Here is a 25,557-nt window from a genome sequence, read left to right as displayed (position 1 = left end):
TGGGAATTGCATTGAATTTGTAGATTGCTTTTGACAGTATGGTCATTTTCACAATATTGACTCTACCCATCCATGAGCACAGGATATGTTTCCATTTGTGTGTGTCATCTATGATTTCTTTCAGCAGTGTTTTATAGTTTTCCTTGCAGAGGTCTTTAACCTCCTTGATTAGGTATATTCCTAAGTATTTTATTTTTTTGCAGCTATTGTGAAAGTGGTTGAGTTCTTGCTTTTATTCTCAGCTTGGTCGCTGTTGGTGTATAGCAGTGCTACTTATTTGTGTACATTGATTTTGTATCCTGAGACTTTACTGAATTCATTTATTAGATCTAGGAGCTTTTTGGATAGTCTTCAGGGTTTTCTAGGTATAGGATCATATCATTGGCAAACAGCAACAGTTTGGCTTCCTCTTTACCAATTTGGATGCCCTTTCTTTCTTTCTCTTGTCTGACTGCTCTGGCTAGACCTTTTAGTACAATGTTGAATAGCAGTGCTGAAAGTGAGCATCCTTGTCTTGTTCCAGTTCTCAGGGGGAATGCTTTCAACTTTTCCTTGTTCAGTATAATGTTGGCTGTGGGTTTGTCTCCTCAATTACTTTGCCTAAAATGTCTGAATGGTTAAATATAATTTTTTTAATTTAAAAATGATCATGTTGGAGAGAAAACCACATTAAAGATAACATATGCTACAATATCATAGAAAAGCGTAAGAAACTCTTAGAATATGACATTGCCGTCATTGTTGAACAGAATTTCTCTCATTTTGGATCAGAGGCCTGCAAAAAAGAACTGAAAAAATGGAAACTGACTTCTTTAGAGATGGGAAATATGATGATCTCATTGCTATTATGGATTAGGGAGAGGTTCTCAAACTTTAGCCGCAAAAGAATCATCTGGAAGGCTTGTTAAAACAGGTTGCTGGGCCTCACCCTCCAGAGTTTTTTATTCAGGAGGTGGAAGAGGGCCTGAACCCTTGCATTTCTAACAATTTCCCAGGTGATGCCACTGCTGCTGGTCCAGCAACCACACCTTGAGAACCACTGTATTCGTGTATATACTCAAGGTACCTTGATGATTTATTTTTATTTATTTTTATTTTATTTTTTTTTTGAGACAAGAATCTCACTCTGTCATCCAGGCTGGAGTGCAGTGGCACATCTCGGCTCACTGCAACCTCTGCCTCCTGGGTTCAAGCAATTCTCATGCCTCAGCCTCCCGAGTAGCTGGTATTACAGGCATGCATCACCATGCCTGGGTGATTTTTGTATTTTTAGTAGAGACGGGGTTTCACCATGTTGGCCAGGCTGGGTTTGAACTCCTGGCCTCAAGTGATCCATCCATCCCGGCCTCCCAAAGTGCTGGAATTATAGGCGTGAGCCACCAAGCCCAGCTGATGATTGGTTTTTAAAGTCAAGAATCTGAAAGCAATTTTATCTCCAGCCAATTTAATGTAACAACTCTCAAACTGAAGCTATCCTATGATGTTACAATTTAGAGAATGCTGTAATATGTAATATAAGGATGATAAGCTGATTTTCAAAAAGTTAGCCTCCTTACTTAGGAGTGACAATAGGAATAGAGCTTAGATATTTCCCAGTCCTGTCAGAGGTGTCCTTGCAGGGAGTCTGGCTCTTTTCTCCCTTTCCCTGGCCTTCATTGATCTGTCCGATTTTCCCTGGCAGAGCTCTCTTTACGAGAAAAGGAAGATCCTGGCTGGTCAGCATGAGGATGCCCGGGAGCTGAAGGAGAACCTGGATCGCAGGGAGCGGGTAGTGCTGGGCATCTTGGCCAATTACCTTTCAGAGGAGCAGCTCCAGGACTACCAGCACTTTGTGAAAATGAAGTCCACGCTCCTCATTGAGCAACGGAAGCTGGATGACAAGATCAAGCTGGGCCAGGAGCAGGTCAAGTGTCTGCTGGAGAGCCTGCCCTCAGATTTCATTCCCAAGGCTGGGGCCCTGGCTCTGCCCCCAAACCTCACGAGTGAGCCCACTCCTGCTGGGGGCTGTACTTTCAGTGGTATTTTCCCAACATTAACCTCTCCACTTTAACCTCTTCTAAAATACCCAACCAAAAGATCACTGTTTCTCTCAACACTATTTAATCTGAAAAATGTTTCAGTACAAACCACTGTTTGAACTATCTGGGTTATTGGTGTTTGTTCCTGATGAAAGGAAAAAAATTCTCTCCAGGAGGAAGCCTTTTTCCTTCTTGCCCTTCCTGATTGATCTTCTGAGAGCTCGAATGCTGCTGGACACGTACCCCTTTCTATTATTACTTTGTAGTAGAAAGAAAGTTAATGAAACTGAGAACTGATTGGAGGGTGTTTGATCATTTAGTTTTTAACAGGCTGAGGCAACATGGATCAGTGTGTGTCCCCCTCAGGAATGTATCCACAGTGGCCTTCCTTGCTGGTGGGCAGTGTATCCTGATGGCAGGGTACAAGTACCATTAATGAAGGGTCTGCAACATAAAGCCTTAAAAAGACACACACTAAGAAAACTGTAAAACCTTGAACATTGTTATTTATATTTTTTAAAATGGAAAAGATTATGTTTGTTGTGCTAACCACTTATTTGATTCTGTTTTGTGGTGGACATAGATGATTACGTTTGAGCTTTGTATTTTGTGAAAACCTTAATGAAATGAATTCCAAAGATAGTCACGTTGAGCGTGAAGACTTTTTTTCTTACATTCCTGTCTTATTTTTACCAACACGAGCAGGCATTCTGCACTTCCACTGGACTGAGTATGGGGGAGTCCTGCTCCCCTCCTGTCTCACACCTTCCCCAGGAAGAAGGCCTCATGCACTGCGGTTATTGCATCATTTCCTAGTGCTTCATGTCATTATCACTGGTGGGGAAACAAAGCTAAATTTTATTAACAAAGACAACTCTCAGACCTATATAATAGGAGGAGGACGTCCAGAATCCAACAAAATTCAAACGGAGCCCATGCTGTTCTCCTGAACAAGATTTGGGCTAAATACGGCCTGTTTATTGAGGCTGTTTTAATGATGCTTTAAAAAAAAAAATGTTTTCTAAAATGTCAAACCTGTTGACCACACTTTGATTAAAAACTGCCTCCTTAACCTCTGAAGACTGATTTTGCTTTATCATGTTTCAATAAAAACATTTCAGAGGTTACTCTGTAGCCCCAGTTGTAAGCTTATAAAAACAAACTGGAAGGCTGAGGAGGTTATGGGCTGGCAGCCAGGCTATGTTTACAGCTGCTGGAGATGGCAGTAGCCTTATACTTTGAGCAGGTAGTACATCCCAGGCTGTGCTAGAGGTAGATTTGTTTTTTCACGTTTGATCTGTGGCTGGTGGCCACCTTTGTTGATTTGGGCTTACGAGTTTCATAGTAGCCAGTCTTAGAAAATTGGGGGAGTAAAATTTTGAAGTTAAAAAAAAAAAAAATGACAAGGGAACCAAATGCTCCTTCTCCCCTTAGTACATTTTCATTACTTAATGAAGTTTTATCTCCTATGTAAGAATATCAAAATTGTAGTTTGGGTCTCCAGTAGAGATGTCTTTTGATTAACTTATAAACAACTGGCCACCCAGAAGTTTCCTTTGCATAGTCAACCAAAGCTATGGCTTTGTTCTTTGGAGCTTATATACTGCATGACTCCATTGATACAAATAAGACAGCACCTTGGTTTCCCAGGGATGTTTTCATTCAGAGGTCCTGTCTCCCAGGGAAGCAGTAGAACCAGTGACAGCATTCAACAGCCACACTGCATGGTCATCAGTCTTAGGCCAACATGGGAGCCTGAAATTAACTCCATCAGTAACTACCTGTGTGTCTTGCTGATACTGAATGAGCCCTCACAAGCCAAGCCAGGTGGAAGACAGCCAGCAAACGTCTACAGTTATTCTTAGTGAAATTCCTCAGAGGAATCCAGGGGGCTCCCAGTTCCCAACACTCTTCGAGATGACGATTTTTCGGGATTTGACTGGGGAACATTTTACATATTCAGTCTTTCTCAAAAACTTTTATTTATTTTCTTGAGAAAGGGTCTTACTATGTTGCCCAGGCTGGAGTGCAGAGTGGTGCGATCACAGCTCATTGCAGTCTGAACCTCTGAGGCTCAAGCCATCCTCCCATCTCAGCCTCCCAAGTAGCTGGGACCACAGGTGTGCACCACTATGCTTGGCTAATTTTTTGATTTTTTATAGAGACGGGGGTCTCGCTATGTTGCCCAGGCTGGTTTCAAACTCCTGGGCTCAAGGGATCCTTCCGCTTTGGTCCCAGAAGTGCTGGGATTACAGGCCTGAGCCACTTCCCCCAGCCACTTTTCTAATTTATAGACATAAAAGTAATTGACTCCCACAGCACAGTAACAGGCAATGCTGCTTGGCATGCCACAAACATCTGAAAGCTTGTGACACTCCTAGGATTGTGTCCATTCTTTCATTATGTGGAAACTTTGTTCTGTTATGTGAAATGGGTAAGGCACCAAGTGAGACTTTGAAATCTCATTTTTAGGTGGATGTGATATTTATTGTAATAGGACTTGACCTCTGTACTTTAAAGAAATCACTAACCAAATTTTCAAAGTTTCCTTTTAAATGCGTTTAGCTAGAAATCTATGTATTTATCCCTTTCCTATTTTGCATTCTTCTCCCACTATTTTTAAAAACTCATTTACAGTAGAAACCATCCTTCTTTCTCCCAACAGTATCCTTTGCCAAGACCATGAGAACAGTAAGGAGCATGTTGTTGATCAGGGTTTCAGAATACGTGTGATGTCACTGAGAATGTTTGCTCACAGTCAATAATTGTCTTTGTGGATGTGATAATTTTGGAGATACACTTCTGGTCAGAACTCAGGTGAGATAATCTTGCAATACTCCAAATGCAGATACTCCAGCCACCCGCAAGGTTCCAGGAAAGGACAATGTCCTGCGAGAAAATCAGGAGACCTCCACTTCCTGGGCCACTTGAGAAGTTCCTGGGCATGTCACTACATGTTGGTTGACTCAGCCATTTCTCATGCTGTTCTGTTTCTTGCGGTGGCCACTTAACCCCAAAGAATGAAGGGAGGATCCACAGTGAAAGTGCCTGAGTTTCTCTACGAGACCAGATGCTGTCGAAACCAAACATCTTTTCCTTTGCTCTATGGGAACATTTTAGGGTTTGTTTTGCACAGCTGGTTTCCAGACTAGAAGATTAACAAGTTTGGGTCCACCCCTAAGAATCAGTGGCTGTCTTTTAAGGTGAGGAGTGTGGGCTTAACTGAGGTCCTTTGAGGGAGCTATAAAGGAGAAACAACCTGGGACATCCCAGTTTTCCTATTCCTCCACTGTTAATATCTCATCTAAAATAATTCATGAGTTTAAATGGTAAATATATGCTTTAAGCTCTACCTTTAAACTTGTATGTTATTCAGGCATCTCTTATTAAGATACTGGGTCTCTGGATACCCAAGGAAATGTTGGCTTTTTATTCTTATGTGGTTCCAAATTTACTTCTCTTCAGTTTAATTGTCCATGGTAGTGCTGGCTTCATTGTTAGGTTGGAGTTATTATTTTCCTTTTAGAACAACATGAATTTTATTCACCTTACTATTAGAAAAAGGAATAACTACAGCCAGAAATAACTTCATTTCCTACAAGGTATAAAAAGTGGTCAAGTGAATGTGAAGGGGCTTTTCTACACAGGAATATATTATTGGGAACAAAGTATTTCCTGCTGCCTTAACTCTTTGGGATGCATAGGATAAAATGATAAAGACCATTTTAATATCAGAAAGGGTTGTCTTATTAATTTTTAAATAAAACTTCACATTTCTTAATGGGGAGCTCATTCAGAAACTAAATAATGGTTTCTCAAAGTGTGGTCAGGATACGATCTGCATCAGAATCCTTGGAATGCTTGTTAAAAATACCAATTGCTATGACATAACCAAGTCTGCTGGAATCTGCATTTCAGCAGGTTTCCCATGTTATTCTGATGTATTTTAACATTTGAGAGCCACTACCAATCATCTGTACAGTTCCTACTGTTATGATCACAATAAGACTAACATGAATTTAATAATCTGAATAATTTTTAAAATTTAAATAAACAGAAATTGAAGTTAAATTTAAAAATAAAAATAACCTCAGAAGTTGAAAGTCCTGTCATATTTATTCTATTAGCTATATAAGTTTATACTGTCTCCACTACTTTTATATAATCCCCAAGGTTGTGATACAGATTTTGTTCCCTGTTTACTCTTTTTTAGATCTGTTTTAAACAAGTTATGCACTTATTCAGATTTAATTGCACTAATTATTTTTCCTCAAAAGGAATCAGTTTTATCACACATTGCCAGTAATTTTAAGTTCTGCCCTGACTGAAATTAATCAACTGGCCTTTTCAGTGGGAACTTTACTGATTCAGTGGGAATCAGATTCCTGTTGCTTCATCACAAATGTTATCCTACATATGAGTTAGAACCTCTCCTTGGTGTGGATTTGACAATTTAGCTAATGAAACAAGACTGTGTTCATTTTCTTTGAGAAATGAAAGCAGCTGTCACCCAATTTTGAAACTCTAAAATCAAAATTAGGCAAGAAGAAAGTTGTGAATGAAAAAACTGGCTCATTGATTCCTAGTTCATTCTATAAATTATTCTCTAGGTGGAAAGGCAGCTGTATTTCTTGCTTAAACACTGGTATTGCTATTGCTTTACAGTAGGTTGAACAGGGGAAATATTTATATAAAGAGTTATTAAATTCTGATAAATGAGTGACTATAGGACATAAGGAAATTCTCTCTGGTACCCTAGAGCTAAGGAAGAGTACTCAAGGAAAGACAAACTGGGAAAGAGTCCCAAGCCTGAGGTTCAGACCTCCTTGGAGAACTGAACTCGACCCACATAGCAGGGAAGTTAGCTGGTTTGCCCAGGCTGGAACTGGTCTGCAGTCCCTGAGCGCATAGGAAGCAACCCTCCAGAGTGCAGGCTGGGTCAGTCCACCAGCAACCAACAGCCTGGCTGTGCACAGAGTGGGGGCCTGCAGCAGGCGTGGCTGCCCAGTGGGAACCCTCCAGGTCACAGGTGATCCGCACAGGATCTTCAGAGAGTGAGAAGCCAGTGTTGGCGGAAGGCCTTCCGGGCACTGATGCAGCAGGAATCTTTCAGGGCTCAAGTTTGTAATCCACAGGCCCAGGAGAAGGTTATGGCCAGAATGAGGCTTCAAGGTCCCAAGGCACCACCAATTGTAGGCAGTGGTTGGAAGAGAACTCCATCAGATGTCCTCACACCCATACCACTGACCCATAAGGCAGCAGCCACAAAGGGCCCCAACAGCACCCCCTATGGAGAGAGCTTAACATCGTGCTGACTGTAAAAGATGCTTAAAAGGACCCTGCCCATTACACAGACACTTGATTGAAGGGTTATTCCAGAGCTGAGCCAATAAATTGATAGCCGTCACAGACACATTGTTCTACATATATACCCTGGCATTATCTTCTGATATCACATGTAATTTTATAGTTGCTGATTCTGTAAGAACCATTTCTCAGATAATAAAACAGTGCCTATAAAATGGCCAACATATCTCTTGAAGGAGGTGTCAAAAGGAAAGCAGTTTCTCATTTATGTTTTCTTTAAACATGCTCCATACACCTATATTACTCAAAGTATCTAAATCAATAGATTTAGATTCAGGCCGATTTAAGAGCATGTCTAAGGTTTGTTTCTGTTGAGGTCTCTCTCTGCCTAGCTCTGCCTCTGTATACCTCTGTATGTGTCTACGTCTCTCTTGGTGTGTCTCCACATATGTTTTTCTCTATCTCAACATCTGCAACTGTCATACTTTCCTGTTCATTTATTCCCAAAATGATTCATATTTATACATTAAGTTCAGTGGTGCAATCATAGCTCACCACAGCCTCGAACTCCCAGGCTCAGGCAATCCTCCTGCTTCAGCCTCCCAAGTAGCTGGGACCACAGGCATGAGCCACCACACCTGGCTAATTTTTTAAAATATTTTTGGCAGAGATGGGGTCTCCCTATGTTGCCCAGGCTGGTCTCAAACTCCTGGGCTGAAGCAATCCTCCTGCCTCAGCCTCCCAAAGTGCTGGGATTACAGGCATGAGCCACCATGCCCAGGTGTTTTGTTTGTTTGTTTTAATTTGAAAGAAAAATTAAGAATCTCACCTCATTTTAAATTTTAATAAATATAAAGAAGATATTGCAATATTGTTTAAATATATGTAAGAGTGAATGAGAACTATTCCTCATCTCTAATTAGAACAGAATATAGGAATTGGCTTTATTTTGTAGTAATAAAAATTGATTTGATAAAAAGGAACAATTCAAAGGCAGCTCATGGATACGAAAATGAGAATTTTAAAAGCCCATCTTCCCTCAAAGATTAAAAGAAAAAAAAGAAATAGAATACCTAACCGTGTATGCAATGGTTTAGAGCAGATTTATTAAAAGGCAGGGAGGTAGTCTGATGTCTCCTTCCAGTGAAAGTAGATAGGCAGAAAAGGAACTTAAGCTTAGGATATAAACAACAAACAACATCTTCCAAGTTGCCTCAAAAGGTCAACCTCAGTTTGATACTGTATCACTCAATGTGTTTTTTGTTTTTTTGTTTTGGTTTTGTTTTGGTTTTTTGAGACAGTGAGCCCGTAATCCCAGCCCTTTGGGAGGCTGAGGTGGGTGCATTATTTGAGGTCAGGAGATCGAGACCAGCCTGGCCAACATGCTGAAACCCCGTCTCTACTGAAAAAAAAAAAAAATTAGCCAGGTGTGGTGGTGCATGCCTGTGGTCCTAGCTACTCTGGAGGCCAAGGCAGGAGAACTGCTTGAACCCAGCAGGCGGAGGGTGCAGTGAGATGAGATCGCACCACTGCACTCCAGCCTGGGCAACAGAGTGAGACTCTGTCTCAAACAAACAAACAAACAAAACAAATTGCAAGTCCTTCTTGCAAATGTTGGTTAAAAGCTAACTAAGGAGTAATGTGCTTAGGAAGAAGAAACTAAAAATCAAAATCAATTTACGGTGTGGTTAAGTAATGTGCCTCTACAGGTAGATGAGAGAGATGCATGTGTAGGAAGGGAGGTACAGCAGGAAAACTGCGTGTTCATCATGACTCTGGATGATTAAATATGTGCATTCACACAGGTAATTGAGAAGATATATGGTATGTCTGCTAACAAAAGTAGAACTACAGCTCTTCAGATCATATTGATCAGAAATCAGTAGAAAGTACCAAATAAAGACTTCTATCTACAGGAGATTCATGGCATTGAGCAAGATGGCCAACTGGAAGCCCCTGGTGCTCGTCTCTCTCACAATGACAACCAGAACAATGAATAAACAACTACATTTTAACAAAAATAAGTGAGGGACAGTGCCACAGTGCATCAGAGAAGTAACAGAAACCCCAGTGAGCAGAGAAATTCAGGATGGCCAAAGAGAATGGAAGGAAATCCTGGGCTTCTATTGCCCTGTCCCCAAACTGGGACTAGCTGGGAACCAGGAAGAACTTCTTCTTATGGTGAGGAGGTAAGAGGATTCCATAAATCCCCATCAGCACCTTGGATATCTACAAACCTCACCACTGGAGTCCCCTGCAGTCCTCACAGTTACTCAACCCAGCTGGGGGAGCTGCCTGGAGTCCACATAGCGTGCTCCTCCCAGAGAAGGAGCCAACACCATGCTGTGCCCCACAGCCCACGTGGCTGCTGTGCTATACCATCTTGGAACTAAAACTACAGCTGGAGTGTGTCTTGCTCCAGGGGTGCATAGCCACGGCTCCCTTTCATCCCTGAGGCTAAGCTGCCACTAAACCACCCCATCCCAGTGGCCTGACATCCCCAAGCTGAGCTGCAAGTAGCTGTTACAGCCTTCCCACAGGGCCAAGCAGAGGTGGAGTCACTCCACCTACCCCTACCCCTGCCCTTTCAGGCCGGAGCTGAAGTGGCACCCTGCCTCCCAGCAACAGTACCTAAGCCGTTCAGAGCAGCCACTCTTCCCCTATGCCTAAGTTGAAGCAGCACTCTGCATCCCAAGAAATGATGCCTTGGCTGCCACTCAGAGCAGCCATGCACCCTAGGACTTATGCTGATGCAGGGCCCTGCAACTGAGGGAAATGGTCCCTGAGCCACCCAGAACAGTCATGCCTCCCAGTCCTGAAGCAGCACAGCCCCTGGGGAATCAGTGCCTTGGCCAGGCTGAGCAGCTGTGATTCCAGGGCTGAGCTGATGTAGTACCCCATATCCCAGGGAAATAGAGCAGTGGTTGAGGTGAGACACTCTGCCCTACAGGCCAAACAACTCCAGTACCCTGTGCTTCCTTGGGGCTGGACTAGCTCCCTCAAGTACAAACTGCTGAGATGCCCCTCTTCTTGGGAAGTGAAGATATCACTTGCTGTTCCCTGCCCCACCAAGGCCCAAATGAGAGATGTGCTCCACCATTCTGGGATACTTGCTGCCACCGCACCTGGCCTCTCACTCTGGGACACTGCCGGGTCCCACCATCCCACGGTCTAGAGGAGGGGTATCCAATCATTTGGTTTCCCTGGGCCACAATGGAAGAAAAATTGTCTTGGGCCACACGTAAAATGCACTAACACTAACGAAAGGTGACAATAGCTGACAAGCTTAAAAAAAAAACTCAATGTTTTAAGAAAGTTTATGAATTTGTGTTGGGCCACATACAAAGTCATCTGAACCACATGTGGTCACACACCATAAGTTAGACAAGCTTAGTTTAGAGTCACTACTACACGGTCACCTTATGGGACCTGAGTTGCCACTGAGCCCTATTGGCTCAAGTTCCCAGATTGCAGGGATCTCCTGCTCCCCAGGCCCAAACCTCCAGAGCACCCTTGTTCTTCCTGAGTCTGGCCAGTGGTGTGCCTGCATCCAGTGGAAGAACCATCACCACAACCCTGCCTGAGCTACAAGGGATGACTCAGAGTTACCGATTCTGGCAGTGTGGGCAACCTACATCCAACCCTGCCACAGAGAGCAAATCTACACCCCAAGACCCAAGTGCCACAATGGGTTTGTAAGACTCTGAGCCCTACAGCTGCTCTGAGCACCTGCACCTCAAACCCAGTGCTGATGCAGCTGCTTGTAGACCATGTCATACCTGACACCAAGAGGAATCCCTTTAACTCCCCCAATCGACTTGAATACAATAATAGAAGAAGACTTCAACACCCCACTGTCAGCACTGGACAAATTATCAAGACAGAAAATTAACAAAGAAACATTGGATTTAAACTGCCCTTTAGGTCAAATGAACCTAACAGACATTTACAAAACATTTCATCCAACAGCTGCACAATACGTATTCTTTTTATCAGCAGATGGGATACTCTCCAGGATAAACCCCATGTCAGGCCACAAAACAAGTCTTGAAAATTTTTAAATAATTAAAATTATGTCAAGTATCTTTTCTGACCACAATAGAATAAAAATAGAAATCAATAAGAAGAACTTTACAAATATGGAAATTAAACAACATGTTCCTGAATGAAGAAGTCAAGAAGGAAATTAGCCAGGCACAGTGGCTCATGTTTATAATCCCATCCATTGGGAAGGCTGAGGCAGGAGGATTGCTTGAGCCCAGGAGTTTGAGACAAGCCTCAGTAATATAGCAAGAGTCTATATCTACAAAATATTTTTTTAAAAAATTAGCCAGGCATAGTGGCAGTCTCCTATAGTCCTTGCTACTCAGGAGGCTGGGACAGGAGGATTGCTTGAGCTGAGGTGTTCAAGGCTGCAATGAGCTATGACTGCACCACTGCATTCCAGCCTGGGGAACAGAGCAAGATCCTGTCTCTAAAAAAATGAAATAAAAAAGGAAAAACTTTTAAAATTTTTTGAAACAAATGAAAATAGAAACAACATACTAAAACCTATGGAATACAACAAAAGCAGTATTAAGAAGAACATTTATGGCAATAAACACCTACATCAAAAAAATTTAAAGGTTTCAAATAAACAGTGTAACAATGTGTCTCAAGAAACTAGAAAAGCAAGAATAAACCAAACCCAAAATTAGAAGGAAAGAAATACTAAAGATCAGAGCAGAAAGAAACAAAATTCGGACTAAAAACAAATACAATTTTAAAAAAATCAGTGAAATGAAAAGTTGGTTTTTTGAAAAGATAAACAAAAATTGACAAACCACTAGCTAGACTAACCAAGAAAAAAGAAAAAAACCCCAAATAAAATCAGAAGCAAAAAAGGAGACAGTACAACTGACACTACAGAAATACAAAGGATCACTACAAACTATTACTAACAACTATGTGCCAACAAGTTAGAAAACCTGGCAAAAATGGATAAATTCCTGGACCATACAACCTACCAAGATTGAACCAAGAATAAATAGGAAGTCTAAATACACCAACAACAAGTAACAAGATTGAATCTGTAATAAAAAGTCTACCATCAAGGGGCCGGGCGCGGTGGCTCACGCCTGTAATCCCAGCACTTTGGGAGGCTGAGATGGGCAGATCACAAGGTCAGGAGATCGAGACCATCCTGGCTAACCTGGTGAAACCCCGTCTCTACTAAAAATACAAAAAAATTAGCCAGGCCTGTAGTGGCGGGTGCCTGTAGTCCCAGCTACCCAGGAGGCTGAGGCAGGAGAATGGCGTGAACCTGGGTGGGGCAGAGTTTGCAGTGAGCCGAGATCATGCCACTGCACTCCAGCCTGGGCAACAGAGCGAGACTCTGTCTCAAGAAAAAAAAAAAAAAAAAAAAAAGTCTACCATCAAGGAAAAGCCCAGGAACCAATGGCTTTTCTGTGGAATTCTACCAAACATTTAAAGAAGGACTAATACCAATTCTTCTCAAACTCTTCCAGATAATTGAAGAGGAAGAAATTCTTCCAAACTCGTTCTGTGAGCCCAGTATTGATATCAAAACCAGACAAGGATGGACGGACGGACACACACACACACCCCTATAGGCCAATATTCCTGATGAACATAGATACAAAAATGCTCAACAAAATAATAGCAAACTGAATCCGGCAGCACATTAAAAACATCATTCACCATACATAATCAAGCGAGATTTATCCCAGGGATACAAGTATAGTTTAACATATGCAAATCAATAAACACGATACATCACATTAATATAATAGAGGGCAAAAACCATATGATCATCTCAATAGACACGGAAAAAGCATTTGATAAAATTCAACATACCTTCATGATAAACACCTCCAACAAGGTAAGTATAGAAAGAATATACCTCAACACAATAAAGACCATATATAACAGACTCATAATCAACATCATACCAAATGAGGAAAAGTTGAAATCCTTTCCTCCAAACTCTGCAACAACACAACAGTGTCCACTTTCCTCACTTTTATTCAACATAGTACAGGAATTCCTAGCCAGAGCAATTAGGCAACAGAAAGAAATAAAGGGCATCCAAACTGGAAAAGAGGAAGTCAAATTTTCTGTTTGCAGATAACGTGACGTTATATATAGAAAACCCTAAAAAGCTGTACTAGAAAACTCTTAGAACTGATAAATTCAGTAAAGTTGCAGTGTACAAAATCAATATACAAAAATCAATAGCATTTCTATACACCAGCAACAAAGTAGCAGAAAAAGAAGTCAAAGTAATCCCATTTACAATAGCTACCAAAAAATAATAATAAAAGGCCTAGGCATAAAATGAACCAAGCAGGTGAAAGATTTCTAGAAGAAAAACTATAAAACACCAATGAAAGAAATGTAAGAGGATGAAAAAAAAAAGAAAGAAAAGATATTCCATGTTCATGGCTTGGAAGAATTAATATTGTGAAAATGACCATACTACCAAAAGCTATCTATAGATTCAATACAATCCCTACCAAAATACTAATGACATTCTTCACAAAAATAGAAAAAAAAATCCTAAAATTCACACAGAACCATTTAAAAATGGGCTAATGAGCTCAATAAACACCTCAAAAGACGACATACAAATGGCCAACTGGGATATGAAAAAATGCTCAACATCACTAAATTTTCAACATCAGAGAAACAAAAATCAAAACCACAATGAGGTATCATGTCAGTCCAATTAGAACAGCTATTATCAAAAAAACAAAAAATAAATGCTGGCAAGGATGTGAAGAAGGGGGAACTCTTATACAATCTTGGTGGGAATGTAAATTAGTACGGACATTATGGAAAGCTGTACAGAGGTTCTTCAAAAAACTAAAGACAGAACTATCACATAATCCAGCAATCTCACTACTGGGTATATATACAAAAGAAAGGAAATTAGTATGTCAAAGAGGTATCTGCACCCCCATCTTTATTCCAGCACTATTCACAATACCCTAAGATAGACTCAACCTAAGTGTCAGTCAATAGATGAATGGATAAAGAAAATGTGATATATATACCCAATGGAACACTATTTAGCCACAAAAAAGAACAAATCTCTGTCATTCATGACAACATGGTTGAGCTAGGAGGACATTATCTTAAGTGAAATAAGCCATACACAAAGACAAACACAGTATGCTCTCACTCATAGTGGAGGCTAAAAAAGTTGACCTCATACTGAACATATCTAAGGCAAAATAGAGATGATGAAAGGGTCAGTGAACTTTAAATAGATCAATAGGAATTCAGTTTGAATAACAGAAAAAATGAAGGATTTTAATAAATTACAAAGAACCAGGAGTCTGTAATTGTAATCTCTAGACTATGAATTTTAAAATGCAAAAAGTTATAACTAAAAGGCCAGTTAATAAGTTAAAATAAAATTTTGGCCAGGCGCAGTGGCTCATGCCTGTAATCTCAGCCCTTTGGGAGGCTGAGGTGGGCAGATCACTTGAGGTCAGGAGTTGGAGACCACCCTAGCCAACATGATGAAACTCCATCTCTACTGAAAAAAAAAATACAAAAATTAGCTGCTTATGGTTGCATGCCTGTAATCCAAGCTGCTCTGGTGGCTGAGGCAGGAGAATCACTTGAACCTGGGAGGCAGAGTTTGCAGTAAGCTGAGATTGCACCACTGCACTCCAGCCTGGGTGACAGAGGAAGACTCCATCTCAAAAAAAAAAAAAAAAAAAAAAGAAAGAAATTTTTAAAAATACTGACTTCAAAAGAGAGCAGGAAAGGAAGAACAGAGAAACAAAGAAGAAAGGAGACAAACAGAAAACATTAATACTTTAACCCTAAACTCAACATTATCAGTAACTGTACTATATTTTAGTGAGCTAAACATTCCAATTTAAAGGTAGTAATTGTCCAAATAAATTATAAAGCCAAGACCCAACTTTATTTTCAAGATACACTTAAATATTTAGAAAGTAATATATTAAAGGTAATTAGATGAAAAATGATATGCAATCAGTACCATGCAATCAGTAACCATAAAACTGAAGTGGCTATATTAATATCAGATAAAATACATACAAGACTAAAAGTTTTACCACAGATAAAGAGGGCAATTTCATAGTGATAAAAGTGTCAATTCATCAAAAAATATAATACATATCTATTTGAAAAGCTTCAAAATACATAACACAATTGACAAAATTAAAGAGAGAATATAAATCTATGATCTTAATATCTCTTCCTAATCAATTAATAGGATAAATACCTAATGCATGTGGGGCTTACTACCTAGATGACAGGTTGATAGGTTCAGCAAACCACCATGGCACATGTTTACCTATGTAACAAACCTGCACGTTCTGCACACGTATCTTGGAACTTAAAGCAAGATTTTTAAAAAATAGTAAAAACTAGGCCAAAAAGTCTCAGTAAGCACACAGATGATTGGAACAAGGTCAATTATCTTGACCTAACTGATATTTTAGAACATTAAACCTAATAAGTGAAGAATACACATTTTTCAATTACACATGATATATGCACCAAGATAGGCCATATACATGCCCATAAAACAAGTCTCAATAAAATTAAAAGCATTAAAACCACAGATTATATTCCCTGACAATGAAATTAGAAGTAACAATGAGATATGTAGGAAAATCCCAAATATTTGGAAATTAAAATGCTTTCATACTGTACCCAAACCAAAGAGGAGATAAGAAAAATTAGAAAATACTTTAAACTGAGTAATAATGAAATACATCAAAAATTGTGGGATATATTGAAGGAAGTGAATAGAGGGAAATAGTGTGTATATATATACATTATGATTCTATTTGCCAATACAATCTATGGTAGAAAATGCTTATATCAGAAAAGAAGAATAGACTAAAATCAATAGCTAAGGTTCTACTTTAAAAGCTCTAGCTGGGCACAATGGCTCACGCCTGTAATCCTAGCACTTCGGGAGGCCAAGGCAAAAGGATTGCTTGAGCGCAGGAATTTGAGACTAGCCTGGATAACATAGCAAGATCTCATCTCTACAAAAAAAATTTTTTAAATAAAAAAATCAGCTGGGCATGGTGGTGTGCACCTGTAGTCCTAGCTACTAGCGAGGCTGAGCAAGTCTGACTGTGTTTCTTTTTTTTTTTTTTTTTTAAATAAAGCTAGAGCAAACCAAAACTAAGGAGGAAGAAGAAAATAATAAAGGCAAGAGCAAAACTCAACAAAGGACAAAAACAACTGAGGAAATTAACAAAAGCAAAAGTCAACAGAACTGATAATTCCCCAATTTAATCCAGGAAAAAAAAATGAGAACATAAATTACCTATGTCACGAAGGATCTAACAAGAGAATATTATGAACTTTACGCAAAAAAAATTCAACAATGTAGAGAAAATGGATACTTCCTCAAAAAATACAATTAACCCAAACATCTATAGCTAATGGTATACTTAATAGTGAAATATTGAAAGTTCCCCCTAAAATTGGGATCAAGGCAAGGATATCCACTGCAACTACCTCTATTTTACGTTATAGTGGAGGTCCTAGCCTTTGCCATAAGGCAAAAAGAATAAAAGACAAAAACTTGCAAAGGAAGAAGTGAAATTATCTCTATTTGCATATGATGTAATTGTTTACAAAAAAGTCTAAAGCAATCTAAAACAACTGTTAGAACTAATAAGTGAATTTAACAGGGTTTCAAGATATAAGGTAAATATACAAAAACAATTGTATTCCTGTATACTAGCAGCAAACAACTGAAAACTAACCAGAACTTTAATTTATAATTGTATTATAAAATAAAATGTTCAGGGCTGGGCACAGTGGCTCATGCCTATAATCCCAGCACTTTGGGACCCTGAAGCAGGCAGATCAACTGAGATCAGAAGTTCGAGATTAGCCTGGCCAACATGGTGAAACTGCATCTCTACTAAAAATACAAAAATTAGCTGGGCATGGTGGTGGGCACCTGTTATTCCAGCTACTCAGGAGGCTAAGGCAGAAGAATTGCTTGAACCCAGGAGACAGAGGTTGCAATGAGCCAAGATTGCACCACTGGACTCCCACCTGGGTGACAGAGCAAGACTCCATCTCAAAAACAAAATAAAATATTCAGGAACAAATGTAGTCAAAGACATGCAAGACTACTCTACTGATAACTATAAAACATTATTGAGAGAAATTAAGGCATTTAAAATAAATGGAAACATGCCAATTCTACCTAAACTGATCATAGATTCAATGTAATCCAGTGATAATAATCCCAGTCTTTTTTAATTGACAAGCTTGTTATAAAATTTATATGGATTTTCAAAGACTCTAGGATAGCTAAGGCATTTTGAAAAATAACAACAAATTTGGAGTATGTATATTACCTGACTGCAAGACTTACCATAAAGATTAATCAAGAAAGTGTGGTACTGGCTTAAGGATCAAGATACAGATTTATGGAACAGAATACAGCCCAGAAATAGGATGGCACTTACAGGGCCATTTGATTTTTCAAAAGAGGCACCAAAACAAATAGGGAAGAAGGTCCTTTCAACAAATAAAACTGTAATAATCTGATGTTCATATTGAAAAAAATAAACTGGGTCCCTCTTCACACCACACACAAAAGTCAACTGTAAATGAATCTGTCTCACCCATCACCAGATTCACAGCTGAGGAACCTATAACAAAAGACAGGCTAACAAGAGAAAAGCATACAAATGTATTTAAGTTTTATGTGACACAGGAGCCTTCAGAAATGAAGACCCAAACAGGAAAAACTATGTTTCTATGCTAAGTTTGATGAAGTGGATAGTTGAGAAGCAAAACTGGACAAAAGGGATAGGATTTAATGGTAATAAACTGTGGAGAATTTAGCAAGGCCTGTTTGTTCAGATTCTTCTGGACATCTCTGGGTCTTCAAAGTTCACATAAGGGTCATATGGCCTACTTCAAGGGAAGGTCAACTCTTTTATGGCCCGGGTCAGGGAAGAAGGGCAGGAGAAGTTCAAAGAATGACCTTCTTGCTTCTGTTCTTTCCTCAAATATCAAGTTGTTAGGGTAGTGTGTCTTGAACCCCATCAAATCATAGATCTAAACATAAAAGCTATAATCATAAAGCTTTTAGAAGCAAACATATGAGAATATCTCTGTGACTTAGGGAAAGGCAAAGTTTTGTGACACTGGTCACAGAAAGCCAAAAACATATATAAATTTCATCAGAATTTAAAACTTCTACTCATCAAAAAGCTATTATTGAGACAATTAATAGGCAAGTCATCACATGAATAGGCAATGAACAGGCAAAGTGCTCACCATGATTAATCATCAGGGAAATGCAAATTTAAAACATAATGGGTTACGACTACATAGCCACCACAATGGCCAAAATTAAAAGACTGACAATTCCAAATGTTGGTAAGCATAGAGCAACAAGAACTCTTAACACCGTGTTGATGGGAGTGTAAGAGTTAGAAACATTTTGGGGAAAATATCTGGCAGTTCCTTACAGATCTTAACCTATATTCCTACCCTTATAACCCAGCAATCCAATCCCAGGTATTTACTCATGAGAAATGAAAACATACATCCACTACAAGACATGTATAAGAACATTCATGGCAGCTTTACTCATTATATCCCCAAATTGGAAACAGCCCAGGTATATCCACCAATAGAACAGACAACTTGGTATATTCACACAATAAAATACCACTCAGTAATAAAAAGACATGAACTACTGATAAAAGCAACAACATGAATGAATCTCAAAAATATTATGCTGAGTGAAAAAAGCCTTTCACAAAAGAGTATACATATACTGTATGATTCCATTAGCAAATGAAATCTATGGTAGAAACATTAAAACTCTGGGGCAAGTGGGGCAGGGATTGAGTGAGAAGGAGCAAAAGGGAACTTTCTGGGGTGATGGTAATGTTCTAGAACTTCATTGAGGCTCAAGTTACATGGGTGTACGTGTGCGTTAAAATTCAGTGAATGTACACTTAAAATTTGTGTATTTTCCTGCATGTAAATTTTGCATCAAATGAAAGCAAATTGTAAATATATATTTATCTCTGATTGATACCCATGTTGAAGCATTTGAGAGAAATAAGGTATTTGAAATGCCTCAAAAATTAGGTTGAGAGAGAAGCAGATGATTGGATAGATTGAGAAAGCAAGCATAATAAACTGTTAATGTAAAATTAGGTGGTGAGTATACAGGGGCTCATTACAAAATTCTTTTAAGTATGATGTATATTTCAAAAATTTATAATAAAATGTTTATTATATATTATAATAGATATAGATATTATTATAATATTTATAATAAAATGATTATTATTATTTGGGGGAAATTCAGTGCATATACACTTAAGATTTGTGCATTTTATTGAATTTAAATTTCATAACAAAAGAAGAACTAAACAAATATTGAACTCCGGGTAATGACAGGTAACGCAGAAGAATTTAAAAGTGACTGCAATTTTTTTTTAAAATATGTCAACATTTAAAAGGATAGTTAGATGAGTGCTCAAACAAGAACCATAAAATGCTTTTTTTGTGTTTTTTTTTATTTGCTTTTTTTGAGACAGAGTCTCACTCTGTCGCCCAGGCTGGAGTGCAGTGGCGCCATCTCGGCTCACTGCAAGCTCCGCCTCCAGGTTCATGCCATTCTCCTGCCTCAGCCTCCTGAGTAGCTGGGACTGCAGGCGCCCACCATCACGCCCGGCTAATTTTTTGTATTTTTAATAGAGACGGGGTTTCACCATGTTAGCCAGGATGGTCTTGATCTCCTGACCTCGTGATCCGCCCGCCTCGGCCTCCCAAAGTGCTGGGATTACAGGCGTGAGTCACTGCGCCTGGCCATAAAATGTTAATGGTAGAATCTAGATGGTGGGTATATCTGTTTTTATTGTAAAATTGTTGTATTTTTGTTGTTTGAACATTTCCAAAATAAATTGTTGAGGAAAAAAAACTCAGTGAGGGTGTAGGGCCTCTATTACTAAATGAAGGAAGAAAAAATCAGTACTGGGACTAATTAACAGCCTGCCCCAGTGAATAATGTTTACCTACTGAGCGGTCCATTCTCACCCATTCCCTCCTATCCCACCTCTGTGAGTTCAATTCTATCCTCAAAGAGTCATTCCTTTAACTTTAGCTTTGACCCTTGTTGAAATTCAAATACAGTAGTTTGATAATTCCTTATTGCCTCCCTTGGATTATTTTCCTCCAGTCCCCTAGAACTTGGTCTTATTCTTTTCTCTCCCTAAGTGACCAGCAGTCACTATTAACATGCATCTGGCTCCCAAGCATTCACTTCCCTTGCTACAGTTGCACATGTCCACATGATTCATAGATAGTTCCTTGGAACTATATCACTGCCACCTCAAAGCCAGTATTCCCTCTTTTTTTCCTTTGGAAACAGGGTCTGGATCTGTTGCCCAGGCTGGAGTGCAGTGCTGTAATTATAGCTCACTGCAGCCTCAAACTCCTGGGCTTAAGCAATCCTCCTGCTCCAGCCTCCTGAGCAGCCAGGACAACAGGTGTGTGCCACTACATCCAGCTAATTATTTTATTTTTTGTAGAGATGGGCTCTTGCTATGATGCCCAGGCTGGCCTCCAACTCCTGGCCTCAAGTGATCCTCCCATCTTGGCCTCCCAAAGTGCTGGGATTACAGGCATGACCCACAGTTCCTGGTCAAGGCCAATATTTTCAAAACCAAAACTCTCTTCCCTCCTAAACCCTCTATATCTGTTATTAGTACCACCGTTATTCCTAGGATACAGATTTACCTCATTCATTCATTCAATAGTTATTGGGTTTTACTTTGAAATCCCTCTGCTAGAAGTAGATGGACAAAGTGGACATAATCCCTGCTCTTTCAAGGCTTACAGTTTATTACAGTCTAGTTGCTTCTTCCCTCCTTTATCCTTTCCATGTTTAATGAATAAACAGTAATCATGTTATTGCCTGAGAGAAAGGAGAGGGCTCCAGGAGTCATCAATTAATTATCACCCAGGTTACACTGGGCTATCCACCCATCACTCCTATGTGCATGGCCCTTCAGGCCCAGTGGTTTGGTACTTCTGCATCCTGCTTAGGGCATTCTAATAGTTTCTGAAGCTGCCTATGTTTCATTCCGCTGTATATCCCAGTCTGCCTGGGACGGTACTAGTTCATGCTTATTGTTGCAGCGTAATTAATAGTGCCCCCTTTCTCTGTCAAATGTATCCTGGTTTGGCCAATAAATTTTGTGACCACCCACTCCTGAACCACACACAAACATTTCTAATCTGAGCACTTACTACTTATTCACGCAAGCCAGCAGGCCAGTGGAGCCCCTCTGTTTCCAGAAACTGGTAGATTTTAGGGTGTTAGGGAGCACTAGCTCTTCTCCTCTGTTCTTCTAAGAGGGATCATCTGTCCTAGGGAATTTCCTTTGCCTAAGAGTTTGGACTTTTAAACATAAAAGCCATAAAGGGTTGCAGCCTCCTCCTAGTTTCCCCATTCAGCCAGATCCCTTGCCTTAGATAGGGGGAGGAAAAGAATTTAGAGAAAAGGCCTGACTTATGATCTCAAAATATCCAAGATTTAGAACCCAGTTATTCATATATATGCTCTCATCTAATCACTAAAAGGTCTTAAAAGACATACGTTTCCTATTTCCTTTCTAAAAACCTACACTCTTCTCTCCTCTTTCCCATTGTAAAAACGAAGCAAGAAAAAAAAAATTCGCAAACTGGACAGCCCTCAGAATTACAGATTTGGAGCAACTCGAGCAATGCAACGTGGCCAGAGCAAATTTATGGACAGAAAAAGGAAGGTGACATATAGAAAACGGAAGTGAGGTACAGAAACAGCCAGACTGGTTACAGCTCAGCCTTTGCCTTATTTGGACACAATTTGAACAGTTGGCCACCTGTGAGTGGACCCTATTCTTCTGTCTCAGGATTGGCTAAGACTCAGCTCTTATTACATACTCCTAAATCAGGTTCATAGTTTGTCTACCTACCAAGGTAGCTTACGGTTTATCCATAAGGACTCAACTATGTGAGTACAGAGACTTTCTCAGGCCAGATTTTAGTTTGATTTAACAAGGGTAAGCTCATTAAATGCTTGTTGAAGTTACAAATATTAGCTATTTGCACCTACTGTGCTTGAGTTACAGTTCTTTTCCTAAGTACCGTACAGGTCTAGACAAAAAGAAAGCAGCTAGGTATCTAAGAGATTAAAAAGACCTAGATGAGAGAATGTACAATTCCACAGGGCAGCAAAAATAGACTTTACTTGGTTTACATTTGCCCAACTGCATATGGCCCCATCTCTTAGCTTTCACACTGTATATAATTCTGTACAGGGATAGAACCATGTTTTCCCCTTTTTGTTCACTCATTGCCTCTCATTGCATCATGAACAAATGCATTGCATCATGAACAATGCCTCTCATTGTTCACTCATTTGTTCACACATTGCATCATGAACAATAGTGCCTGAGATGCTTACTTCAGAATTGAGACAGGCAATTGGGCCAAAACCTGTTGAACCTCAGTGAATATAAAACATGAGTGGCAGAAAAGAGCAAAGGAAGGAAGGAAGGAAGGAAGGAGGGAAGGAGGGAAGGAAGAAAGACAAAAGAAAGAGCATCCAAATAGAAAGAAGTCATATTATCCTTATTTGCTGGTGATAAAATCTTATATTTGGAAAAACCTAAAGACTCCACCAAAAAACTATTAGAGCTGATAAATTCAGTCAAGTTGAAGGATACAAAATCTACACAAATCAGTAGCATTTCCATGTCAACACTGAACTATCTGAAAATCAAGAAAGTAATCTCACAATAGGTACACATAAAATAGGAATTAATCAAAAAATGAAACATCTCTATGATGAAAACTATAAAACACTGATGCAAGAAATTGAAGAGGACACAAAAACATTGAAAGACATTCCATGTTCATGGACTAGATCAATATTGTTAAAATGTCCATACTACCCAAAGCACTCTAGAGAGTCACTGCAATCTCTATAAAAATACCATTGACATTCTTCATAGAAATAGAAAAAAAAAATTCTAAAATGTATATGCAACCACAAAAGATCCAAAAGAGCCAAAGCTATTCTGAACAAAAAGAATGAAACTGGAGGAACATTATCTGACTTCAAATTGTGCTACACAGTTATCATAACCAAAACAGCACAGTATTGGCATGAAAACAGACCCATAGACCAATGGAGCAGAATGGAGAACCCAGAAATAAATTCATACATCTACAGTGAATTCATTTTCAACAAAGGTGCCAAGAACATACATTGGGGAAAGGACAATCTCTTCAATAAATGGTGCTGGGGAAACTGGATATCCATATGTAGAAGAATGAAACTAGACCCCATGTCACTATATACAAAAATCAAATCAAAATGGATTAAATACTTAAATCTAAGACCTCGAACTATGAAACTACTACAAGAAAACAATGGGAAAACGCTCCAGGACATTGGACTGCAAAGGTTTCTTGAGTAATATCCCTCAAGCACAGGCAACCAAAACATGAGCGGGACTTTTAGGGTGCACTACTCTCAACACCTGAGAAGCAAAACTATGAAAATAAAAGCAAAAATTCCCCCCGACCCAACCCTCCTGGTCTCCTAGACATTCTTCAAGTTCTGAGTCAATTTATGCCTATGATTTTAAAACACAGGTTTTGTAGCCAGACGGACTACATTCAGACCCAGATTCACTATTATCCTTTGCCTTAGTTTGATAATCTGTAAAATGGGGCTAATCTCTCGAGGCTATGCTGAGGATCAGATGACTGCCAAATATAAAGTATTTATATGGTGCACCGTATAAATACTTTGCACCAACCTTATATATCTTAAGCACCTCGTCAATGGGTGCTGTCATCATATTTGCCAAGAGTTATCCCAGGTGGGAGTGATAGAGCAGTGAACAAAACAGACACAGCCGCTGGCCTCCTCCAGGTGCACACAGCCTTCCAAAAATAATATTAATTAAATAAAGCATTGTAACAACACTGACTTAAACTCCTCTGGTCGGGACTGCCCTGTGACTATGTCTGGAATATGTCTAAATTAGCACCCACAACTGTTTTATAAGTCTTCAAAGCCTGTCTCCTCCCAGGCCTTGAACCCCTAGGCACAGAGACCAGCGGCTGATCCCTACCTTTGGGCGCTCGCCCCTGCACTGTGCCTGGCCCTCAGCAGGCCCTACCGACTGTCCTTGCTGACAACAGGAGGAGGGCTGTTGGCGGCACTGACAAATCAAGCGGGTGTCGGACCTCAGCGCCTAGAGGGAGTGTTCTGTCTCCCTCCTTTCCGCCCGGTCTCAGTCTCCCGCCCAGATTCCCTCCCACCGGCAGTAGCCAACAGCCTGTCCCAGCCTTGACCCCATCCATTCTCTCAGCTTACTTTCAGGGTCCGAAACGTGAAAAGGCCAGCAGCTTCGCAAGGTCTCCGACCTCTGTTCCACTCGCCCTCGCCCTCCTTGCTGCTGCGCCTAAAAGCAATCCCAGGCCCACCGCGCCCGCCCACGCTGGCTTCCCCCAGACACCCCCGGCTGCGATTCCCCTACCAGACTTGGCAGTTCCCCAGGGTGTTCGCATTAGCGCCAAGGGGAAACATTCGTTGTTAATTACGTTGCTTCTTAATGATGAGCGTCTGCCGGGCGGCTCCTCTCAGAAGAAAGGGAAAGTGTTCGGAATCGCAACATTTCTGGCCCTGAGCTCTGGAAGGATCGAGCTCCGCTACGGGCCCAGGGCTGAGAAAACGCGCGACCCCGGGGGTCCGTCCACCTCTTCAGGGAACCCACACATTCCACAGATCTCTGTGAAACAGAAAAAGTGTTCCTTCTGAAGACCAAGGGCGTCCCTACAAGATAGATTCTGTCCTCTTCCCTTTGGCTTCTTGGTGAGGGCGACCCTCTCTGCTGAGAGCGCTTCCCTCCAGCTCGCCACGGAGGACGCTGTGTAGCAAAGAAAGGTCCCTCTTCACTTGTGTGAGTTTGCTAACAGTGCACGCAAGGCTTCTCGGGTGAAAGAGGCCTGAGCCACTTCTTTTGAAGCCCTAAATGTATTTTTTAAATGAAGACATGCCAAACAGCTACACAAAGTTGTAATTGTGCTGTATTTTAAAGCTCCGCCTTGATTACCAGTGTTGTTTACACGCATGCAACTGTAATGACTGCCTGCATAAGCTCATCTGGAGATAAGGCCTAAA

At 40.2% G+C, this 25,557-nt stretch overlaps 1 protein-coding gene and 1 long non-coding RNA gene across 8 annotated transcripts in view; one reads left to right on the top strand and one right to left on the bottom strand.

The window, feature by feature from the left end:
- Positions 1–2,660, top strand: part of SHROOM3 (shroom family member 3) — a 357,377-nt gene extending 354,717 nt beyond the window's left edge. For all 7 annotated transcript variants that reach the window (XM_063809524.1, XM_054682947.2, XM_016951561.4 and 4 more), the window contains one exon: positions 1,682–2,660. In XM_063809524.1, the coding sequence (XP_063665594.1) occupies positions 1,682–2,050 (369 nt within the window). In that variant the 3' untranslated portion in view covers positions 2,051–2,660. The remainder of the gene's footprint in view (positions 1–1,681) is intronic.
- Positions 1–25,320, bottom strand: part of LOC107974279 (uncharacterized) — a 58,203-nt gene extending 32,883 nt beyond the window's left edge. Inside the window, exon 1 of the long non-coding RNA XR_008547511.2 lies at positions 24,914–25,320. This is a non-coding gene — a long non-coding RNA (uncharacterized LOC107974279). The remainder of the gene's footprint in view (positions 1–24,913) is intronic.
- Positions 25,321–25,557: the final 237 nt, after the last annotated feature.

Source organism: Pan troglodytes, chromosome 3 (genome assembly GCF_028858775.2).
Source record: "Pan troglodytes isolate AG18354 chromosome 3, NHGRI_mPanTro3-v2.0_pri, whole genome shotgun sequence".
In the NCBI taxonomy this organism is placed as follows: Eukaryota; Metazoa; Chordata; class Mammalia; order Primates; family Hominidae; genus Pan; species Pan troglodytes.
Note: the sequence above shows the minus strand (reverse complement) of the source record. Positions and strands in the feature narration are given on the sequence as shown.